General features: G+C 36.2%; 4 protein-coding genes across 4 annotated transcripts in view; all 4 read right to left on the reverse strand.

Annotated features, from left to right (window-relative positions):
• Positions 1–244: 244 nt before the first annotated feature.
• On the reverse strand, positions 245–1,717 carry LOC132186034 (ethylene-responsive transcription factor RAP2-3-like). The gene is made up of 2 exons (XM_059599816.1): positions 1,448–1,717; positions 245–995 (listed from the first exon to the last, which is right to left on the reverse strand). The coding sequence occupies exons 1-2, from the start codon at positions 1,638–1,640 to the stop codon at positions 394–396; spliced, it is 795 nt and encodes a 264-aa protein (XP_059455799.1). The 5' UTR covers positions 1,641–1,717; the 3' UTR covers positions 245–393.
• An 11,909-nt stretch (positions 1,718–13,626) lies between these two features.
• Positions 13,627–16,325, reverse strand: LOC132167892 (stress protein DDR48). The gene is made up of 2 exons (XM_059578931.1): positions 14,697–16,325; positions 13,627–14,090 (listed from the first exon to the last, which is right to left on the reverse strand). Exons 1-2 carry the CDS (start codon positions 16,056–16,058, stop codon positions 13,917–13,919), a joined length of 1,536 nt encoding a protein of 511 aa, XP_059434914.1. The 5' UTR covers positions 16,059–16,325; the 3' UTR covers positions 13,627–13,916.
• Positions 16,326–18,616: 2,291 nt separating this feature from the next.
• On the reverse strand, positions 18,617–20,502 carry LOC132187374 (multiple organellar RNA editing factor 3, mitochondrial). Its single transcript, XM_059601672.1, has 4 exons — positions 20,043–20,502; positions 19,854–19,951; positions 19,186–19,251; positions 18,617–19,084 (listed from the first exon to the last, which is right to left on the reverse strand). Exons 1-4 carry the CDS (start codon positions 20,408–20,410, stop codon positions 18,813–18,815), a joined length of 804 nt encoding a protein of 267 aa, XP_059457655.1. The 5' UTR covers positions 20,411–20,502; the 3' UTR covers positions 18,617–18,812.
• Positions 20,503–24,095: 3,593 nt separating this feature from the next.
• LOC132184317 (uncharacterized) overlaps positions 24,096–25,000 on the reverse strand; it is a 2,079-nt gene continuing 1,174 nt past the window's right edge. The window contains exons 4-5 of the mRNA XM_059597940.1: positions 24,600–25,000; positions 24,096–24,479 (exon numbers count right to left, since the gene is read on the reverse strand). The exon at positions 24,600–25,000 is cut by the window's right edge and continues 58 nt beyond it. Of these exons, the coding sequence (XP_059453923.1) occupies positions 24,096–24,479; positions 24,600–25,000 (785 nt within the window). The remainder of the gene's footprint in view (positions 24,480–24,599) is intronic.

Genomic DNA, 25,000 nt, shown 5'->3' on the forward strand with positions numbered 1-25,000 from the left:
TCCTTATTAATAATCACGATTAATGCCCGGAATCTCAGTAAGTTGAAAGTCTCCACTTTCTCTAATTATCACCGTCCAATAGTACGGATACTAATAATAAAAACCAATAATATTAATTAATTAATTAATTGAGAGGAAATTATTAGAATCCAACGAAAGATGAGGTACATGCACCGAGCTCCGGCACGACTCACGAGACCAACCTAAAACAAAACAAAACAAACGCAGACAACGACAAGGACGATGACACACGCAAACACACGCCAAATTTATTTCTGGTATTTACGGCACAGAAAAAAGCATTAATAATAATAAAGCAAAAGCTACCATAATCACATAGACTCTCGCGTACACATGATCCCTCCATTGATCTTTTGGTGTTTTTGTCTAAAGCTAATACATGAGCTTCAGTTGTTGCTGGTGATGCGTTACCAGGTCGTCTAGCAGCCAGAGGTCGGCCGAGTCGAACTCGGTGCTTCCACCGAGCGAACACGGCTGCTTCTGCTGCTGCTGCTGCTCAGGCTCCAAACCCAGAAACGATTCCAAGCTCGAGAATGGCTCTTTCAGCTCAAACTCCTCGTTCTTGCAAGGGTATCCCATGCCCATGCCCATGTTTGCTGGCGGTGGCGGCGGCGGCAGAGCCTCGGTGGTCTGGAAACTCGGCTGGGTTAATTCGGGAAGCGTGCACCTCTTCTTAGCCGGCGGGGGAGAGAGAGCCGGAGCAGGAGCCGGACGGGGTTTCATGTAAAAGTTGAGCTTGGCTTTGTCGCCTCGGATTCGCTTGGCGGCTTCGTCGTAAGCGCGTGCGGCTTCTTCGGCTGTGTTGTAGGTACCAAGCCAGACTCGGGCACCTTTGTGTGGGTCTCTGATCTCAGCCGCCCATTTTCCCCATGGCCTCTGTCGGATCCCTCTGTACACGTTCTTGCGACTTTTCTGACTCTTCCTCTCCTTTTCTGCAACTAATTGGCTTGTTTTCTGAGCCTTATCGCTCGTCACTGTAATAATACCCAAAAAAAACCAAATTAGGAAGAAAAAAAAAAAAATTGTCTTCAATATTACTAGAAAAACCAGAACCACTCGTTATTTTTGTTGTTATTATTATGAGCACTACTCAAACATAAAGCAAGTTTGACAGTAGAGTCGGTTTACTAACAATCAAGTTATATATGGTCTTTTGGATAATTAATCTTACAGTACTGCCTAAAAATAGAATAACGATGGGCCAAAATAACCAAAGCAAATTAAATGAACAGAAGAAGAAAAACCAAAAAATAAAAATAATTAATTAATAGAAGACCCAGATAGAAAAGTCGAACAAAATCGAAGTTTTTGATGAAACCCAGATGCAAAAATGTCAACTTGCTAACAAAAGAAGTTAAATCCAAGTTTTTGATGAAACCCAGATGCAAAAATGTCAACTTGCTAACAAAAGAAGTTAATTACGTACCTTTGTTGAGTTGCTTGGGTTTTTGAGGGACCTTGTAATCGTAGCCAAACTGGTTTGGATAAGCTCTACCATTAAAGGAGTCGAAGCCAAGGAGGTCGGAGTCGGTGTCAAGCTCGGACCAGAGCTCCTCAGCCGACAGCTTCCGGCCAGGCCTTATATCAACATAATCGGAGATGATAGCCCCGCCGCACATGTTTGTGCCACTTCAAGAGATAGCAGAAGAGAGAGACACATAAAAGAGAAGTGTGTATAATGCGTTGATGAGAGACAAAGGCTATGCATTTGGGGAGTCTTTATAGATAGACCGACGGTTACAACCACCCGGCCCATAAACAGACAAAGCTGCAATAAAACCTTTCTTTTGGGCCCGGTTTTGTTTATGAATAAATAATATTTACATTCTAAACAATTATTATTTAATTAAATAATTCAATATTTATCAGGGACAGTAACATAATTTAAGGATTAAGGGAATATTATATAGTCTCTAAGAAGTAGCTCAATCGGCTAAGAACCACGTCTTATGAAGCAGAGGTCACTAGTTTGAATCTCCTCCCCCTCTTGTGTGGACATGTAAAAAAAAAAAAAAAAAAAAAAAAAAATTATATATATATCTCTAGCCTATTAGCTTTGAGATTTGCTGAGATACAAAAATAATTAAAAGATCAGATATTCTAGATTTCTTAATTTATTTTACAGGTTAAAATCGTTAAAACAATAATTGCGGTTCTAGTAAGAGTTTTACTGTAGTGAATGGGGATGGGGGGGGATCTGAGGGCGAGGAGGGACTTGATGTAAGACGAAAATGGCAGGAGTGACACGTGGGGGTACAGATAGGATTTGGCTTGATAGCGACCGTACGATTCATGGAGATTTTGGAAGTGAGTGAAGAATTGGGGTGCACTCGCATGCCTTTACGTGACAAATAGGCTGGGTTACCTAGTACGTGGCGGCGTGTGGTTGGAGGAGCTAGACGACAGTACTGTGTAACCGTGGCCGTGAAATGAAACAGCTGGTGTAACGTACGTCCAGGAGTGGTGCCAAAATTTAACCGCCACGATGACGGAATTCGCGCGAGCGAAACCTATCAAAGGACCCTGGGATTCTGCAAGTATTTACGAAGGAAACCAGAGCACTCTTTCACGCTCACGGGAACATCGCATGCTCTTGAGTTTCAACCCTTCATTTCATTGTTTATGCATGATGATGATGTCATCCAAAAAAAAGAAGAAGAGAAAAGCGTGAAATGCAAGCATTTAAATACATATTGTAACAATACAAAAAAATAAAATAAAATAAATCCAAATTGTATGTATAAATATAGGACATAAATTTTCTTCAAACCAGTTTGAATAAAATATTCTCAAACTCATGTAAAATAGTGTCACGTGTCTATAAACATTTAAAAGGCACATTAAGTTTAGTTTAAGTTAATAAACTACTATTAATGAAGTTAAAAATTTAATGTACATTTTAAATGTTTACAGACATTTAATACTATTTTACATAGGTTGAAAGATATTTCCTTTTGACTGGTTTGGAGGAAATTTTGAGAGAGGTGTGACAAACTAATGTGGTAATTTTAGGTGAGAATATATATCATGTTGTACAAATTACAATAATATTAGTAGCATCACAAATATGGAATTTGATTAAAAGCCTTATGTGAGTTCTTGCCCAAAACTATAGCTTTTCTAGTAATATTGTTCCTTCTATCAAAGTTGAGGTGTAATGTTTTTTTTTTTTTTTTTTTGACATGTTTACACAAAAGAATGGGAAAAAAATTCGATTTAGTTACATCCGTTTTACGAGACGTGATTTCTAGCTAATTGAACTACCCTTAGAGACCAATTTGAGGTGTAATTCATGGATGGTTAATGCAAGATTTCTGATTATTTATATATATAGTAACTTTGATATGAGTATTATTTTAGTAGTTATACTTTTTATTTGTAAAATTTAGTCCATGCTTATTACATTTATGATCAAATCTAATCACGTGAGATGTATATGACTTTTCACAACATCATTACTAACAGAAAAATTAAATGAAATTATTTATCTCTTTCATATCTAGTTTCCATTACAAAATAATAATATGTTTCTCTCCACTCACTTGGCTGGTCATTCCACTATCATTGGTTTGTTTTTTTCCTAGTTAAATAGCGGAAAGGTTACATATATGGGATCTATAAAACCCAAAAAAAGAAGGAGAGAACTCAACAACAAAAGACCTAAAATAAAAATATATTACATAAACCACAAATAAATAATAAGAAATTGGTCAAAAAATGACATGGTCATTTGTATATTAAACAAAAACCAAGAAATGAATCTTAGAAGCGGTAGCCAAATAAAAAATGGTACAAAACCGAGTAGAAACCTCAAAAAATTTCTCAACCCTTCTCGAACCCCCGCTAAATAGCTGCAATAACCGCCCCGCACTAAACACACGAACACGATGCAAGGCATAGCATAAATGAGACCGCTGATCATTTCATAATCCACCCCATCATAGTTCCAATTTTTTTTTATTTTTTTTTGGACTTTTTATTATTCGTCATATCCAGCTTGTCTTGTTTTTGCTTCGAGTACTTCTTCCAGTTCTAAGCAACAGTCATACCCAAAAGAAGAATGATCTATAGATAAAGGTTGCACAACTTGCACTAGCCATTAAGAAGACAATTATGATAGATATTCAATTTACTTGACAAAACATTTGTTAGATTTAACAGAAAAATCAATTACAGATAGTTTGTGGTTTGTTAGAAATATAATGTGCATTAATTAAACTTAAAAAATGTAAGAGGACTAAATTTACACTTTTGTCAAAGTCCAAGAGTGATATTAATTTGCTTCTTCTTTATGCTGGGTCAGGCATTCAACATTTAATATACATATATATATATATATAGGTATTAAATATTAGTTATTAATTAGCACGTGTAGCAGCCCTCAAGTTGCCATTGTTGGAACTTAAATCTTCATACACAAGCTTTTTATGGTGCAGAGGATTAGAGAAGACAACTTTTTCCGATCACTCATCTTTTGGCTAGTCAAAAGGTTATTTTGACCAACCGTGTAGTAAAAAATATGAAAAAGCAAAATAAAAATCTCATCCGTTTAGCTAATTTATCTGAAGCTTTGACCAGATACAATTAATGCAGAAATTAAATAAATAAATGTGTTTTTTAAGTTAGAGAAATGCTAGCTATAAGTATTTTTAAGTGTTTATTTTTTTACGTGACAGTAAAAATCACTATTAATTTTGAATGAATTAATCTATATATGATATATCAATAATGATTTTTATTGCCATATTAAAAAATAAGTAATTAAAAATACATGTACAATTTTCCTTTTAATTAAACATTTGTTGGACGGGATATAAATGCTTTTTGTATACATATAGGTGAATAGTGGTTGATCAGTTTGATAGCTTGACATAGGGCTGCTAATTAAATGATCAAAGCTACATGTAAACTTACTCGGATTCTGCTCAATTAAGCTCGATTTGATTATTAAACGGTCCGTTCGTGAGCACAAAACTAAGATTGGTTATTAAACGATATATATTCGTATAAATTTGGCTCGACTCGATTAACGTTCATGAAGAAGCAAATATAAAACTTGACTCGCTTTTTAGGCTCGACTCTATATGTATATATATATACATACATATTTTAAGTACAAAGGAAAGAACCGTGAGCTAAAACTCAATGGGTGTCCATAAAATCCAATTATATTTTCCCTTTCCATTTTTTTTTTTGTGCCCTGTTGATATTATAAGTTTATATTTATCTGTAAAAGTGATTGAACCCAAGCCTTTTCTATTAAAAAATAGCAGAAATACAGCTAATTGGTTTAGTGATATATGTTTGTTCATAAAAGATAGCAGCATTACATCACCAAAAGGGCCAAAATACTGCAGCCTTTTAGGAAGCAAGAGGCTGAAGTTGCAAAGACCCACACCTACACAGCTTTTTTTTTTTTTGCCTCCTAACTCCTCCAATGGCGTCTTCCTCGGAAACAAAATCGAAACGCACGCCTCGTTGCATGCTGTTCTTTGTCGTCATACCTCTATTCTAAAAGGGTGCTGCAGGATGTATATATATATATATAGGTTATCCGATAGAAATTAGGGTATCTTTTGTATTTTTTCCTTCTTCTTTTTTTAAAGCTTTTTCCTTTAGCAATTTTAGGATTTGTATGTTTTTATGCTTCTGTACTGATGACAACTTTCCTTATATTTTCTTTAAATTTAGAGAAGCAACTTATTTTTTACTTCTATTTTCCTGTCATTGTATTATTTAAATAATAATCGTTCAAAATTCAAATAAAATGATATGAAAAAGCGAGATGAAAGATTGGTTAGAGAATAGATAATGCCTCTAATTATAATTTTTGCCTTATATTGATTGAGATTACTCCAATTTTTATCCCTCTTTTTTGTATGCTTAAGGATTCAATTTAAAAAAAAAAAAAAAGTGTTAATTTTTAGGAATAATTACTAAATGGGTCATTAGGGTTTAGGAGCTTATATATATCAAATCGATTATTGGGGAACATAAATTATCTCAAAACTTCTTGTAGTATTAATTCTCTTGTATCAAACCCATTTTCCATCCAATTCCGATTGAGTAATGCTAAGGACCATCTTTTTATTCGCTTAAAGTTGATGTGGCTTTCAAAATCACCATTAGATTAAAATTCAAGTATAATTCATTTAAAATTTAATGGTGATTTTGAAAGCCACATCACGTTTAGGAAGATAAAAAGATGATAGAAAGATAGTCTCTACCAATACTCACTCCGATTAGTTTTAAGTGTTTGTTTGATGGAGCTAGCCGTTCAAAATTACAATTAATTCTATTCTTGAATAAATGAAATATTGAATAAAAAATAATATATATATATTTTAAAAAAAGGTGGTGAGCTGAGCGGTGAAGGGCCACCGGCACCAAACCCTTGTAGCTTATGATAAAGATCAGGGTTGGCGTCGTCATCCATGTGGAAACCATCAATATCTCCCTTTTGAAAAGAAACCATCAATACTTCCTTTGCCCGAAAAGAGGATAACAATCGTCTTTTATTTTAATTGATAATAACAAAGAGTTATTTCATGCATGGTTAAAATTACATGTAATTAGAAAATATATTTATTTTATCATAAAATGAGTTAAAATGGAAAGAACTTTTATGTCACTCACCGTTTTTTCTCTGAAGGAAAAAGGAAAAAAAAGAAGTAAAAAAGTAAAAAAGAAGCATACTGTTAACGTATATGTACGCGCGGTCCACATACGGTACGTATGTGAGACAATAAAGTAGGTTGGTGTAGTGAGCTGGGAGCAGTCTTAAAAGCGCCATGCATGGCTGACGGCTCTCTGTACTCGCACGAAAATATCTGCTCAGAATATTGGGTCAACAATCCACGTACATGTTGATTGATGAGGCTCAAAATTAAAACCCTAAATTAACCTCAACCCAATGATCGATATAAACCAATTCTTAATCAGGATGGCAAGAAGTTTTTGGCAGGCTCTTAAAATTAAATGGCTGTTCCTGTACATTTTCTGATCCAGCTGATCAGAAATGGGCTTTGGAAATGGGAAATGATGATATCATATTCTAAGAGACGTAACTACTTACACTCCCCATGCGTTGAAGAGTCGTACTCCTACAGCAAAGCAAATTAATATCCTTCCGGATAAGAAGTTACAACGTGATAAGAAGCCACTTTATTTAGATTCAAATAATGTATGATATTAGAATTTGAAGTTATCTAATCATAGCCGAGTGTTTTGCTAATCATAAGCACTAATTGTAGTTATCTTATGTAACTTTTTTTTTTTTTTTTTTTTTAAAAAAAAAAATATGAACTTCCATTGATGAAATTTTATGAGCATAAAGCTCTTACAACATAGAGCATACAGTTCTGAAAAATTATAGTCAAAAGTTATGAAGGTTACAAAGGCATAAAAATGACTTTAAACTTCCGCTAACCCATGTACAATTACATTTAAGGAACATATCTGCTTCGTGCAGACTAGATCTAAGATATGAGTAGTCCAAGTACAAAACAAAAATAAAAAACAACTAGAAACAAAAAATCCGGTCGTGAAAGTTAAGCCCCCACATCGATGTATTTCATCATCAACCTGAAGGCCAGAACAAACAAAATAAAAAATAAAAAGCAAAAACCCTACAAGCAGCAGTGGAGGAGCACGACATCGTAGACATCTCTTCGGAAGACACACCTTGGCTGAAGAAGACAATAAGATCTTAAAGTTGAAGAGACTAGATTTGGATCTATATTTACAAATTAGATCTATAGCAATCCGTCAGAAACGAAGATCGGTGGAGCTTACAGAAAAGACACCGAGCACTGTTACCGTGAAAGGGGAGGAGAGAAGATCTAGATCTAAAACTTCCCTCCTCTTGAAGTTTTTCTTGGTGTTATCTAGAAGAAAGGAGAGGGGAATTCTAAAGAGAAGGCAGAGCCTCTCTCTCTCCATCTTATGTAACTAAATAGATTATAAACACAAGACATAAATTTTCTCCAAACCAGTTGAAGGAAATATTCTCCAACCCATTTAAAATAATGTCAAGTGTCTATAAATATTTAAAAGGAACTAATTTAGAGGACATTTCTGTCCAGTATGTCCGTGCTTGTGACAGCAGCAAATTTGCCGGCTAGGCAGCTAGCTCTCTTTTTTATCACTTAATTTTTTTTTGGGAAGGGGTGTTTAATTGATTACTCAATTTATTGTTAAGTGATGAGGATTCTTTATAAACTAATTGACTTCCTTATAACTAGTAAATGTGGTATATAGAACCTTTCTTCCTACTCTTCAAAATTTTGATTTTTTGATTTTTTTTTTTCTCTTCAAAATGTTGGATTTACTTGAAAGATGTAAATCTTTCAATTTAAATAAGGAAAATCATATATAAAATCCTTAGGTCAACGCGCTTTTATTAAAAACTCTCTAGGTATTTTTTTTTGGAAATTTAGTCCATGGGTAACTCGAAACTACTAAAAAACTCTATACCGTCAATTTTTGTTAACTATCGTTAGTCCACTCAAAACTCCCAATTTTATCTGATTAAAATATTAATTTTTTATTAATTTAATTTTAAAAGTGCAAATCTTTAAAAATTGAAGGGGTGGCCGGTGGAGTGGAGGCCGCGGAAACCACAGGGGTGGCCCTTAAAATACCATGGGGGTTGGGGGGGTGGCCAGGGGTGGCACCACCACCCCTGGCCACCCTTCAATTTTCTTATTTTATTTAATTTTTTAAATCAAATTAATAAAAAATGAATATTTTAATCAGATAAAATTGGGAGTTTTGAGTGGACTAACGGCAGTTAACAAAAATTGACGGTAGGGAGTTTTCTATTAGTTTCTAGTTACTCAGGGACTAAATTTCAAAAAAAAAAAAAACCAAGGAGTTTTTAATAAAAGCGCGTTGACCTAAGAATTTTATATATGATTTCCCTTTAAATAAACATAATTTTTTTAAGATATACAATATATTTCATTACTATTTGAAATATTAAAAATAATTTTATTTTGGAAAAAGTATACATATTCTTTTTTGCTGAGAAGATTAAGGGTTTGAGATATTTTATCAATAGTACATTAATAGACATATTTAAACATCATTTTAGCCTAAACGAATGAGTTTGGGTCCACTTAAGTATATTAAGTAGTACTATTTTTCTTTATATTTTCTCATTGTGAGACATAATACTTATAAGTGCGCTCGCAACACTTTCAAACTACCATTACATTGTCAATGTTATCTTAAACTATCAATTGTGTCAATGTCAGCTTCTAAACTATCAAAAAATGTCAATATCTCATCCTTTTGACAATGTAAGAGAAGCAACGAACGCTGAACGGAGAAGAAAAAAAGAGGAGAAATAGGGATAGAAAAGAAAGTACAAACATAAAGGAAAGGAATAGGGGAGGAGGAGGGAAGCTATACCTCCTCTTCGAAGAGATCTCACGGGAAAGAGACGGAAAGAAAACACTAGAGTTTCATATATAGCTTCTCTCTTTAATTAGAGAAGATAGAGAAGGTTTTTAGAGTCAAAGGAATATTGATGATATCTAACATCTAATGGAAAAAAGGAATCAACCAATTAAAGAATATTTATATTTTTAAGCGACTACATGCAACTCAAGCCTGTTTTCATTTGTTTCTCCGCTCAGAATTATAGAGCTAAAGCCAATAGATTTTAGCCAACAGTAATGGAGAAGACTTTTTGTTCTTTATCGGCCAAAAAATGCAACAAAACTGTCAACTCCACACGTATTCCGCCATGTTGGTTCCATTTTTGGGTGGGGGGTCCTTAACATCCACCCAATTATTAAAGAAACGAAAGGAAATATCAACTATCAAGCACGATGTGACAATATATTCATTATACGATATTATATATTTTATAATTAAATTTATGAAATCTAATTTTGACTGTTAAATGGTTTCTAAATTGTATTACAGGAAATTAAGTACGAAATGTTTTGTTAATGAGTGATGATAAACATCACGCTGGGTGTGCATGAACAGTCATGCATGCCCCAGATGATTTAATATTTTTAAATATTAAAATATAATATTTTAATTAAAAAAAAAATTTACACGTGCATACATGACTGTTTATGCACGCTCGACGTGATGTGTATCATGACTCTTTGTTAATATATATGGGACATGCATGGCATCTATATCCTCTCATAATTAGGAAAAAGAAAAAGAAAATGGATAAAAGATAAGGGCACGAGGTTAATTGAATTCAGAGTAAAAGAATATAATGATAGATTTACACTGCCTTTGCAACTTGATCTTATGATGCATTGAACACTTGAGGATCAAGCCTCTTGCTTTATCTTCACTCATGTTTTTTTTATTATTAAAGCCACCTTGTTGCTTAATTAATTATCCTGTTGTTTTCACTTTGATTAGTTCTTTAAGGATTGGGTCTGAGCTAGATGGAGTCAAAATAACGTAATGACTTTCTGTGTCTACTACTCAATGCAATTCCCACTAACTCTAAATAGTAAATACCACCAATATTCATTTACCAATTACCAGATTTAGTCCGTTGGGCAAAGTCAAAGGAGAGACTACTATAAGATTAAAACATCGATATATATTAATATATATACCTCATTGAACAATCCATAAAACACACTCCTGACGACGACCCTATGACGTAATTGCTCATGATTGATTAATCTTAAGTGGAGTTTTAGCCAAAATTCAAGTACAGGCATTGAGTAATAATGACGTTTCCTAAATATAATCATGAGATTAAGAATTACGAACCATTTTAATTTGCAAGGTCTCGATCTGACATTTCTCAACGTAATAAAATATAAGTTTGGTGATAAGAATGAATATTATTAAGAATACAAGAAACTGAAATAAAATGATTCATTAGTTTGGTGATAAGACGTACGTACAGGAATGACCAAAATTTTTAATTGAAATGAGATCATATTTCAATCGAATTTTCTAAAATACCTTTATAAAATATAACATAGGAATAACACCCCCTTCCTCCTCTAGCCGGCACCACCTCCAACCACCATGTGGCTATAGTTGGACCTAGCTCCCGATCTAGTGTGACCACTCCGGAGATTCTATTGGGGATATTATAGAAAACCTATTCAGCATTCTAGAGGAATAGGTATTCCTAAGGAATATTTATGCAAATTGAGCCCTAACTTCTTGTCATATTTTCATAATGGGAAGTTCACTTGCATTTCTTATAGAGCAATGATCTTCTTTATTTCAAGTGAAATGGAAAATAGTAATTTCATGGTCATATATATATATATATTGCATCTAACAGTGTAAATAATATCACATCATTTAAAATTTTTAAATAACGTGACATCATGTATACAGTTAAATGTAACAAAATAAAATTTTGACTATGAAATAAAATTAAAAAAAAAAAAAAAAATCCTATTCCTTATCTATTTTTTCCTCTCGGATAGAATTATATGGGGTTTATGGGGTTTATAAGCACTAATAATTGTTTTCTTACTCTTTTCAAAAAAATAAAAATAAAAATTGTTCTCTTACTACTTTTGCTCGGATCAGGATTTTCCAGAATAGGGAGTAGACTTCGTCAAATTCTCAAACATTGTTTAAAAATTGAATGATTTAGATTTTACCATATTTACTTTTAACAACTCAGTATTTACCCTAAAAATATTTAAGAATTCTAGAATTGCTTCAGGAGATTTTGACCCCTTATGCATTCATAAAATAGCGTCTTCATATCCTATCAAAAGGTTTTACTCCCCACCTTAAAAGAAAAAAAAAAAAAAGTTTCCACTGACGGTCTATAGAAATCTATATAAGAAATTGTCCCCAATGGGCTAACTAAATCGGCTGAAAACCACGCCTTATGAACCGGAGGTTGCTAGTTCGAATCCCCTCTTCCCCTTTTGTGTGAACATGTCAAAAAAAATAAAAATAAAAACCTATACTAGAAGTTCCTGGGATCCTCTCCATTTCTTTTGAAATGGAGAGAATCCGGCCCTTTGCTTTTGAAGAGGCAAATTGTTAAAAATAAAAATAAAAATTAAATAACAGTTTTGCCTCTCTCTTCAGTTTGATACATAATTATTTAAAAATTATAGGAAAGAAAAATTATATATAAACCGTGGGTGGGGTTTTCTTTCATTTCTCAATCTATAAAATGTCCATACTAGTTGATTTAGAGCTTATTTGGGATTATATTGAAAAAGAACGAGATTTTACCTATTGAAAAAGCCATAAAAAAAAAAAAAAACTTTTTAGAAAAAAGCCTTATTTTCAAGCTTATCTCAAAAGTGCATTTTGGGTTTTTTCTTTAGACCAAAAAACTCAAAAGCACTTTTAAAGCTTTTTTAGCAAACAAACCCAATCTTGCTTGGCGTAACTTTTTATGTACTAAAAAGCATTTTCTAAACTCACTAACGCAATTTCAAACACTCTTTCTTTCTTTTTTTAAATTTCATCTATAAAATAGGTACGTTTCATTTTCATTTTTTGTGGAATAAAATAATTCTTCACTTTTATATACAGATTTTATATTCATTTTTGTATGCATGCACAAGAAGAGGTATAGTGCCCTATTAATAAAAACATATGGGCAAAAGAATGCATGCATTTTTATCATTCAAAGAAAGAATGAAAAATTTTCCACGGCCAAGGGAATGTAAATTCTCACATCTCTAAACTGAAATCCACATTTCCAACAAAAGGTAGTTTAAAAGAAATTCACATTCTCTAAAGTATGTAGATTCCTTCCACTTCGATGCAACCAAACGAGGTAACCCACCATCCTCACTAAGCAAATAAGCAAACTCAACACTGATCAATTGGTATGCTTCGTCATTTGCGTCGATGGCATTGGAACACTTAGAAATTTCCAACTATCATACATAGTTGGAAGTTCTGTAATGCTGACGACGCCAACAAAAGTTACAAAACCAAACAACTACAAGCAGCTAGCTTTATAATTATTCAAAAACATGTATTCACATTGAGAAATCTTTAAGTTTCAAATTTTTTTTCCAACCAAAAAAGAAGTTATAGTTTTCCCTTTCTCGTGCTTAAAGATGTTAAAATGCTATGAGCTTTCATTACCAAGACATACCTTATGGCCAATGGACTTGATCTGCTTCATAAGAACAGATACTCGGGTATGATTCTGGCCAACCTGGCCGTACAATAGTCTACAACCACCAAAGGCATTCAAGTAAAAGCTACACTGCAAACTGGGAAATAGATAATACAGATACCATAAGCAGCTTCAAGTTATAGGAATAAATACATGCAACTACAATCCCATCAACACCAAACAAAGTACAAATTCAACCAGCATTGTTGATGCACTGTGCTGGAAAACTACAGGAAAGCGGCTGGAATTATCAGCTGCCTGACTGAAGGAAAATTCAGAACCAGAAGAATTACCAAATAAGCAAGAAGATACATATTACTATATCAGATCAGCTCATATTAATATATGCCTGTTATGTTCCAACAACAAATGGAGTTCAACTCATAATATGTCAGAAAAATAGAACATCATAGAGCATGATTACAGGATGAGGTTAATTAAATAACCAGAGTAAACAGAGAACCACCACATGGTAATAGGCATCCACCAGAAAGTAAGTTGTTCCCATGCATGTGCAAGACCAAAGCACACACTGCAAATCAATTTCAAATTTCAAAATCCGGTTTCAAGTAACAGAAAAGAATCATTTCCAGTCACAAGTAAAAGAACAAATACAATATATCCATACATGAAAAAATCTAAAGGGCCAAATTATCGGAAACTTTCATGTATCCAAGCAAAATGTTATTATTCCCCCACATTTTTTATAGTAAGAGGGAAAAAAAAAAAGTATATCAACCTATAAGAAAAGAAAGGCTATTGAATGCAGAAGATAAAAAATCCTCTAGTCTGCCAACTTGATCAAGCGGTGAATGGTACTTCTAGCAATCCTATTACTAGGATCAATCTTCAGAACAGTCCTAAGGTCTTCCGCCCCAAGTCTGTACTTCTCCATGCTTTCATACAGGAGCGCACGCTGTACAAGGACAGAAACATTTGCTTCATCATTTTCTAGCACCTGCACAACACAAAGCAGATTAAGTTTATTCTTCAGGAGAATAAGGCGATCAAGAATATAGTGTGGTTTAATCAACTGAAAGAAACCAAGATCCGACTCCCTTGATGGGCATAAAAGCAATGTGGCATTCAGTTGTTTGCATGTAGTTGAACCACACGCCAACATACACCATTTGTTTGATTACCTTTTGAAAATCGGCCATCTACCATTAGTCACATCTAAAGAAAACACCTTGGATCAGGCAAAAGCAAATCTTGATGCTGCCACACATCAGTCCATAGCAGCATCCAGGTTTTGATCAAACGGCAGTGTATTACATATATGAAAAGTCCTGTGTTTATTTGACTAATGCCCTTCATTCAAAGCTACCTCTTCTTTTCTGTCAGTGGTTTAAAATGTTATGACATACTAGCTAGCTTATTCATTGGTTCCTATTTTGAAGCTCTACTACTGTTAGGCCAACAACACAAAAATGCCGGTCCTATGATTCAATAACTCACGTAAAGTCGCAGATTGTCATCTAAGCAAGCAGGAATATATCAAATGCAATAATAAAAATACAACACTTAGATTACCAATCAAAAAAAGAAGAAACTACTGTAATACCTTTGTACAGTCTGCCACAGCCTTCTTATACTGCCCAACCTCTTTGTAACATGACGCCCTGCTCGACAAAACCTCCACACTGGTGGCATCATCACCCGCTTTCTCAAGAAGAACTACAGCCCACGAAAGCCACTTAATGGCATCGGCATATTGACCCTGCTTGTAAGTATCCATCCCCTTGTTTTTCGCCATGGAAGCTGACACCCCAGCAGGAGGGGGTGGAAGCCCTTCAAGCTCAGTCGTGGAACCACCCACATCGTGGTCTCCGATCCCCCCACCACCAAACTCCGATTCGAACCCCCAATCATCAACCTCCGACGTCTGCTGTCCTCCAACAGCACCTCCGGCCGAAGCTGAGGACGACGAGAATAACATGTCCAGCGGATCACCGCCAGAGCTCTGAACCACAGTCTCATTCTTAGAACCAAAATCCACACCGGGCATCCCAAAATCGCTCACTTTCGAATTGAAACCTGAATTCACTCCCATAAAATCGTCATTACTTGAGCTAAAACCACTCGAGGGGAATGCAGTTGAGCTGGATTTTGATGCATTCTGGAAAACCCCAAAACCATCATCATTAGCATTAATCTTACTACTTTTACTAGCCGAATTAAGACCACCACCCGATTGTTTCGATCCAAAATCAACCAAAGAAACAAATGGGTCTTTGCTAGAGCTTATCCCAGCCCCACCTCCACCTCCACTACCGACACTTCGCATAGATGGACCTCCAAGATTCGGACCCTTATTACTATTATTATTGTTACCATAACTGCTATTAATACTAGCATTAACCCCACTATTAGCATTAGCATAAGTCCCAAAACTCTCGGAAGATCCCCAATTTCCACCACTTTTAACCGAATTACCGGTTTTCGGCAACGAATCGGCGATATTTCCCATCGAAAACGAGCTCTTCTGGTTCGACGCCGATGATACCGGCGTGGGCGTGGCGTTCTTCAAAGGGACATTGGAATTGCTCTTACCCTGACCGCCCAAGGCCGAGCTGACCAAATCGCCGAACAAATTCGGGTTCTTGTCGACGATTCCGATACCGGTGGTTGAACCGGACGAAGCCCAGCTCTTGCCGAGTATGTCGCCAACCATCGAGGCAGCGGGCCCAGAGGACAAGACCCCCGGTCGGGCCGCCGGCTGGGTCGGCGCCGGCTGGTGGGTCCAGGAGGGCTTGTTAGGCTGCCACGCGGGCTTGGGTTGGGTGGAGGAATAGGAGTACGAGGCGTAGGAAGAGGAGGAGGAGGAGGTCCGGTTTTTCTGGTCATTGAGCGATTTAGGTCGGGAGGATCCGAGACCCAGATCGAAGTCGAAGCTGGATTTGGACTTACCGTAATTGGAATTCATGGTTTTCGATTTTACCACTATTCAGATCGGAGTATAACGCAAATATATTTTAGTTTGCGCTCAGATCTGGCGCTATCGAGAAGCGTACCTGAGAGATCGGAAAAGGCAGAGCTTTGTAGATCACCGGGAGAGACACAGAAACAGAGGGTAATGGTTGGTGATGCCTGAAATGACGCGTTAAGGGCACGAAGACGCCTTCCAGGGATTGACGAGGTTCAGGCCAGGTCTAGCTCTTTGGGATCCCCAACGGATGTGGATGTCTATTTCTGGTAGGATGTAATAAGTGAATAAAAATGGGAATGATAATTTATTTTTATAAGGGTTAAATACCTAATACCCGGAGGTTTACAAACTTTATTTTTATCCTCATGTGATTTCATTTTTATAACAGGAGGTCCTTGTAATTTTGATAAATGATTAAGTTAGTCAATTTGTTAGTTGACAGTTAGAAATTTTACGTGGACTAATCAGATGCTGATACGTGACACCCACTTAATTTTTTTAAATTTAAAAAAAAATGAAAAAAAATTGGGAGTGGCTCTTGGCCATTTGGGGGTGGCCAGGCCACCCCCATCTGGCTGGATGGGAGTGGCCGAAACCACTCCTAGTGGGTGCTGGGGTGGCCAGAGCCTAGGGGGTGGCCGAAACCACCCCCAATGGTGGTTGGGGTGGTTTCGGCCACCCCCTTGGCTCCAAGGGGGTGGCTCTGTTGGTGCCCAAGGGGGTGGCCGAGCCACCCCTAGCACCCACTGGGGGTGGTTTCGGCCACCCCTTTGGGCACCAAGGACCACCCCCAAATGGCTAAAAGCCACCCCAATTTTTTTTTTTTTTTTTTGTTTAAATACATTTTTTTAAAAAAATTAAGTAAGTGCCACGTGTCAACATCTGATTGGTTCACGTGAAATTCTTAACGATCAACTAACGGAAGGATTAACTTGGTCATTTATCAAAACCACAAAGACCTCCTGTGATAAAAATGAAACCACATGAGGGTAAAAATAAAGTTTATAAACCCCAAAGGAGTATTAGGTATTTAACCCTTGTTATAATTTTGTTATGTTTTTTTGGTTATATTACTTTTTCTTTTATTTATTGCTATTTTTATTTTTTTCAATTGTAATTTACTTGATTTTTATCTTCCAATGTTGGTAATTTTTATAAGTTGAGAAATGTTAATATATCATATTTTTATTTCACGATTAATAAAAATTGATTTAAGGATTGATTGAAACTATCAAATCAACATTGTTATAAGATAAAAATATAATTTTTAACATTACTCTGGTAAGTTATCAACTTTCGTAAAAATGCTCTAATTTTAAAAGGGTTGAAATAAGAAGAAATTAGAGACTCCGACGATTTGGCTTTGAACATTGCTTATTTAAGCCGAAAGGCCAATCTCCACAAGGGCACAAAGTGGACAAAATTCTCACCTAAATAAAATTATGATGAGAAACACTTTGTTTAATAGTTCTCCCAATTCTTTTAAGCCTACTAAAAAAGATGTATGCTTAAGAAGCACATTACAAATTTATAACTTACTCTAATCCAGCTTGAAAGAAACTTTGTCCCTACAAAGATGTCTTGCCTTCTGCTTTTATACCAGCGACTTCAATTGCTAGAGATCATTAAGCTAGACACATGTTGCTCGAGTTTACATCTCCACCTTCATCTGTAGTGTAGACTCTTTTTTGTTTTTTAGAACAAACAATGCACAGTACTTAATCATCATTACATTGATTCTCATATATGTGCCTCAAAATCCAAAAGACCTATCCCCTACTTCCAGAAAAATAAGAAAGTAGAGAAGAAACCCAAAGAGATTATATATACCTTTCCCAGATTCTGCCTGTGAAGGAGAGCAGCTCCACTTCACAAAGCCTCATCTCAGCTATTTAGGGTCTGCTATCTTGTTTTGGCATTTCTCGTTAAATCATAGCCCTCAATGAGTCAATGTCTTCTCACTACCTGGTTCTCTACTTTGATCTGTGTATATAGTTGTCTCCCCAAAAGGAAAGAAGGTCCAGCTCTCACATATACCACAGTTGCAGGGAGATAGAGGCATCCCCTTCATACCTTCCGATCACATTCAGAAAAAAAGCTTATCATCTCACTTGACCCTGCTATGACTAGTATATTGAGAAAAATCAAGTGCTTATTTCATGATCAAATCCTAGACCTCAAGTCACAAGCCCATAAAGAACATAAAGATGACCAATAGCAATAGTTTCACCATTCTTATCAGTCACTCCTGACAGAACATAAAAATTAAAAATAAAAAAAATAATGATAATAATAATTAGATTATTGTCTCGTTTGGTAACAGCTTTGAAAATACTTTTCTATTTTTAAGACCAAAAACACACTTTTCTCAAAACCATTAATAAACAATTCAAAACACAAGACACTTTTCAAATGTATACCCTGCCAAAAACACTTCTTACTTTTTTATCACCTCTAAAACACTTCTTTGAAACAAAACCAGAAAATACTTTTCAAATGTTTCTATGTTTCTAAAGCCAGGATTGCTTAAAGAAAAAAATGAGGCCAACCCCATATACCAAATTTGAACTCTATTAGCAGAAGTAGCAATAAAGGACAAACAATATATTCACATTTACAGTCTTCATAAAGATGTTGGATAAAATGCATAAGCTTGTAATGGAACATACGCAACCCAGTCATTATAACTCAAATAAGAAATGTGACAGCAAACCTTGATTCAATATTCTAAGTTCAATACATTTTGAATTCTCAGGAATTGTTCCTAACAAATTCTCCTTGGTTCACCGAGTGGTCTCTCCTTCCACCCGAAGCCGAATTCTGGCGATCCATTGATGTTGGCTGCTGTGCAGGCGCTCCCTGATCATGGGCCATGTTCTGTCTTTGCATTCCCTCTCTTCTCTGAACCTGCATCGTTTCCCGGCGCCTATCATACCGTGGCCGAGGCCTGTTCCTACTTGTTTGAGGTCTCATATCAGTATATTGCGGCCTACGGATGACTTTCCCATCAACAAACAAATCCCCTAAAATCAACCCAAGAAAAGAATAAGTAGAAGACAAGAAAATCATGGATTACAAAACAATTGTAATTTCTAATTAAATTAAAGTTTTAAACAGTACTCACCTCCATAATCTTTGTTGGGCACATCATGATATGAATCCGGCAACACCCAAAGAACATCAGCTAACCCTATTCAACCGGAAGAACCCAATCACAAATCCAGCCAATTCAATTAAACACCCACAAAATGAAACCAGAAGAAAGCCTTAAACAACCCCTACAACCTTAATTCCAAAACCTCATAACACCCACTACAATTGATCATGCCGATCCTATAGAGAAAACACAACATTTGAAACGAACAATATATCAAAATGAAACAAAGACAAACATAAACAAAGGAATATAAAACAGCCCGTATACACTTTGTCAATATGTAGATCCCATCAAACATGCATGCTTCAGAATTAAAATAAAAAAAATAAAAAAAACACCTTAAAGCCTAAAATTTTAAGCTCCCATATATCAAAAAATTAAAAACAAACAAATGATTCATAAAACCATCCCTTTCAATTTTTTATTTTTTTTTAAATTTATTTATTTATTTATTTTTTTTAAGAAAAGAACCATCCCCTTCTAATATAAAACCCTAACCCGTAAACCCTAAACACTTGAAAACCCATAACAACAAACCAGGCGGATTCTATTAAATACCCAAATTTCATAACAAAAAAATAATTCGTAAATCCAAACCCTTAAATCCTCAGTCCAAAAACCCAGAAAGGATTTACCTTTAACCTTGTAAGAAAGCTCCTCGGAAATCAAAGCTCCAAATCCTGTATATGTCGTCGTACAAACCGAGTATATCTTCTTCTTTGCCTCTTCCTCACTACAACAACCCCACAAAAATCAAACTCATAAAATCAAATTACAAAAATAAAGAAAAGAGAAATCCTTCAAAAGCCGAGTCAAATCAGCACCTTCCCACAACATTGGCTAGGGTTTTGACATAGGCGTCGATCATTTCCTCCTCGGAGGGTTTTGGGTCGGTGGGGAACTCCATGACGATGAGCCAGTGCTCGTAGTCACAGCCATCGAGGAGGATCGTCTCCTTGGGGGGTCGGTTGCTCCAGTTGGGAGATGGGTCGTTGAGGGGCGAGTATCCCGGCCCGGAGGTCTTGGGGCGGGTCTGTACTTTGACCGGGTCGGGCGCGAGTCGGTGGGGTTGCTGGTTGATAAGGAGTGCAAAAGCGAAGCGAGAACGAGCAGAGAGTGTAGAAGAAGAAGAAGAAGAAAGGGTTCGATTTAGGAGTGATGCTAGAGTGCGCCGGGCGGTGAAGTACGCCATTGCTGGCTCTCGATGTCTCTGGTTCCCTCTCAGTCTCTCTTTGGGGACTCGAATGTTTGGTATTCAGGTTCAGGACGTTGTGACGGTGTCAATCCAAAGACACGGTAAATGACTACATGTCATTCACCTCGTGTCGTTTTTAATTTAATTTTTTTTTTAAGGGTAAATATATCATAAGTTTCTAAATATATCATAAGTCAACTCATTAAAATTAAAAATTTTCTAATTTTTTTTTTTTTTTTTTTTTTGACAATTCACTCCATGGGTCAATCGAAATGTCAATAAACTCTTTACCGTCAATTTTTTTTAACTGCCGTTAGTCTCAATCAAAATGCATTGTTTTACCTCATTAAAATATATATTTTTTATTTATTTAATTTTAAAATTTAAATCTAAAAATAAAAAAATAAAAAATAAAATTGAAAGGGTGGTTAGGGGTGGTGCTACCCTCAACCCCTATGGGTTGGCCTGGGGTGGGTTGTAGCCACCCCAAGGGGCATGGGGTGGCTCGAGTTACCCCTTGAGTGGTTTGAGGTAGCCCAGTTTGGGGTGGATGCTCAAGTACATTCGAAGTAGACCGGTGAAAAAAGTCCTCTGTTTCTCACAAAACGAAGATAAATGGAAAGGAGGAGATTAATTTGAGTTCTTTGCCTCTGGAAGCAATGCAATTGCTAATCCAAGTCATAGCTTAACGATAAAATATTTAGATTATAAGAACAAAGAACCTGAGTATCTCACTCACTACATTTGACCTTAAATGACGAGGATGTGATATATTCCAAAGGGTTATTCAGAGAAAAATGCAAGAACACCCCAAAGTTTTTTGTATCACCCCATAGAATTAGAGATAAAATAAAATCCTATCTTTTTGAAAAGTATGATATAAATCACAGCATAGGGAAGATAGGTGAAACAAGATCTATAAGGATGTGCTATATCAAGAAAATATAGATATTTTCTAGAGAGTCCCTGACAAGAAGATGTCAACAATCATAACTCTAGTAGCTAACTTTTGTATATCATCATCTAGAATGAAAGCTAAAACCACATCTTTCTAAAGATATGTACAATTTATGGTATAAATATTTGTGGTATTATCCGAGAATGATTAGTTAAGTTAGAATTGGAGTTTCTTGAAATCACTTATAAAACTCATTCGTACCTCTTAGGAATCAAAGTGGTACTTAGCACTCATACAACTCCTTCACAATCCACCCACCCACTATGAGATTAAATTTCCAGTGTGTCAGGGTAATCATGTGCATAAGAAAGAATAGTGAAAGCAAACCAACCTAAAATGAATGTCAATTTATGTTGGAAGTCCCATATTGCCTGGGTATTAAGGAGATTGGCCATTTATAAGGTTGAGGGGAAACCTCAACTCTTGAGCTAACTTTTGGGTTGAGTTAGGCCCAAGACTCATTTCTAATATGGTATCAGAGCCTAACCCAATTAATTGGCTATGGCCCACCATCACCCATTGTCGCACGTGTTGGTTTGGATGTCCTCCCACCACACATGAGGGGGTGTGTTGGAAGTCCCACATTGCCTGGGTATTAAGGAGATTGGCCATTTATAAGGTTGAGGGAAAATCTCAACTCTTGAGCTAGCTTTTGAGTTGAGTTAGGTCCAAGACCCATTCATCATTTGTCATGACGTGGATGATTCTGATGATGACCACGAGGATGAGTTCGAAGATGAAGGGGATCAAGCTTCATTGAACAGTGAGGGCAGGTTCGTGCCAAGGGGAGAAAGGCATGGTAGAGGTTTCCGAAGAGGTCCGAGATGGCAAAATGGGATGACAGAAACCTAGGAAACATCAAAATGAAGATATCATCTTTCCAAGGGAAAAACGATCCTGAAGCATACTTGGAATAGGAGAAGAAGGTGGAGTTGATTTTTTAGTGCTACAACTACTCCGATGAGAAAAAGGTAAAACTCGCTGTCATTGAGTTTGCTGACTATGCTATTATTTGGTGGGATCAACTTGTGATGAACAGAAGGAGAAACCATGAGAGGCCTATTGAGACGTGGGAGGAAATGAAAGCTATCATGAGGCGGCAGATTGTCCCTAGTCACTACTATAGGGACTTGTATCAAAAAATTACAAAGTCTACTCAAGGCTATAGGAGCGTGGATGACTACCACAAGGAGATGGAGATCGCCATGATTCGAGCTAATGTAGAGGAGGATAGAGAAGCTACCACAGCGAGGTTTTTGAATGAGTTGAACCGGGACATTGCCAACGTGGTGGAGTTGCAACACTACGTGGAGTTGGAGGACATGGTGCACATGGCAATAAAGGTGGAACAACAACTTTAAAGGAAAGGAACTCGGTCATTTCAAAATCCGGGCTCCTCTACTTCATGGAGGTCAAATGGGAGGAAAGACGAATGGGCTGTTTTTAAGTCCAAAACCGAACCACCAAAAAGGAGAGATGATGTCCCCTGTGTCAACAAAGGTAAAACCGAATCCCAAACTCGCAATCGTGATATTAAGTGTTTTCGTTGTTTGGGAGTAGGTCACATAGCTTCACAATGCCCAAATAAGAGGACCATGATCGCACGTGTTGATGGAGAGGTGGAAACCGAAAGCGAGGGCGATGATGATGAAATGCCATCTCTTGAGGACGCTTTTGAAGATGATATGGAGTATCCGGTGGAGGGTGAATCACTTGTGGCTAGGCGTGCTTTAAGTGCCCAAGTCAAAGAGGATGACATGGAACAACAAAGGGAGAATATTTTTCATACTAGATGCCACATCAACAACAAGGTATGTAGTATGATCATTGATGGGAGAAGTTGTACTAATGTGGCTAGCACTACTTTAGTTGAAAAATGGAATTTACCTACCTTGAAACACTCTAGGCCATATAAGTTGTAGTGGTTGAATGATTGTGGGGAGGTTAAAGTAAATAAGCAAGTGCTAGTTTCTTTTTCGATTGGGAAGTACAAGGATGAAGTACTTTGTGATGTTGTTCCAATGCATGCGGGTCACATATTATTGGGCAGGCCGTGACAATTTGATAGGAAGGTTACCCATGATGGGTTCAAGAATAGGCATTCTTTTGTGAAAGACAATAAAACCATTACTCTTGTACCGTTGACTCCAAGTAGGGACGGAGCCAGGTTCTATGATGGGCAGGGGTCGAGGTATATATATGTATAACTTAAATGAAAAATATATTAAAATTGAAGATCAAATTAATATAAAAAAAAAAAAAAAAAAATTAGCATCAATTCAGTTTTAACAAAAAAACAAACAAGAGAAAAGATACATAAATATTTGTTTCATAATAGATTTCAAATTTCAGCTCAAACACCTATCAAAATGGAACCTTTCGTTTTTTCATATCACGAAAATCATCTATAATTGAATCTGTACTAAATGTCGCGGCAATTTCTCTTTCGATGTACAACATTAGAGAATCCGTCAGAAACTCATCTTCAATTTTGTTGCGAAGTCTAGTTTTGACAATATTCATAGCTGAAAATGCTCGTTCTGTAGTTGCGGTAGAAACGGGAAGAGTAAGCACAACTACAACAACTCGAAAAACAAGTTGGTAGATAGCTGATTTTCCGGTTCTAACCAACCATTGGCACAATTCAGAAATATTTGACAATCCTTGAAAACTTAAATGTTGAACTACATTATGCTCATAATGGTGAAGTTCTAATTCCAACTGTTATTTTTCGAGATCAGTAAAGTCTTGCGGATAAAACTTGTTTACCAACTGACAAATATCATCAATTCTAAAAGATTTACGGGCAACTTGAGGATCAAGAGCTGAGGCAAGAATAAGCAACTCTACTGCATGCTCACTGAACCGGCGATTTAATTCTTGCAACTGAGAATCTCTTGCGGCACAAAAAATATTCACTCTATAATGTTGCTCAATTGTAGAGTCGGCTTGTTGGTGGCGAGCACGACCTCGTCTCTCAACATAACGAGCATTTATATCTGGAACTTCTATGTTGCATTTCTTGCAAAATGACTTCACAATGTCAAGTAAAACATCCCATTTATCATCTCTATATTGTTGGATAAGTGCTTTAGTGGATGAAACAAGCTACATGGCACTTAAAATATCTTGAGATTTGGATTGTAATGCTTGACATAGCTTATCGGTAATTTGCATAGTTTCTTTCATGAGATGTAAGATGAATACAAATTCAAATGAACTCATTACCTGATGAACTGAATCTACTTTTGCTTGTTCGGAAGAAGTAGTTTCCATATCAATGAGTTTAACAATAACTTCAGAAGCTGGACTAAAAATTTTGATCAAGCTAGAAACTGATCTCAAGTGAGAACTCCAATGAGTATCTCCAGCCCGTTGTAAAGTACTAATTTGATTAAGTCCCCTTCCAGTCTCAATCTCATCAATTTCAATCAAGTAAGCAAATTCAGCAGCTTGGGCAACCCGTAAATCTTCAAATCGATTGCATGATGCACAAACAATATTGACAATAAAACTCAAATTAGTAAAAAATTGATGAATTGGAATAACTTCTTTTGATGCCGCCACTAATGCCAATTGCAAACGATGTGCGAAACAATGAATGTAGTAGGCATATGGACAATCATTTG

This window comes from Corylus avellana, chromosome ca1 (assembly GCF_901000735.1).
Source record: "Corylus avellana chromosome ca1, CavTom2PMs-1.0".
Lineage (NCBI taxonomy): Eukaryota > Viridiplantae > Streptophyta > Magnoliopsida > Fagales > Betulaceae > Corylus > Corylus avellana.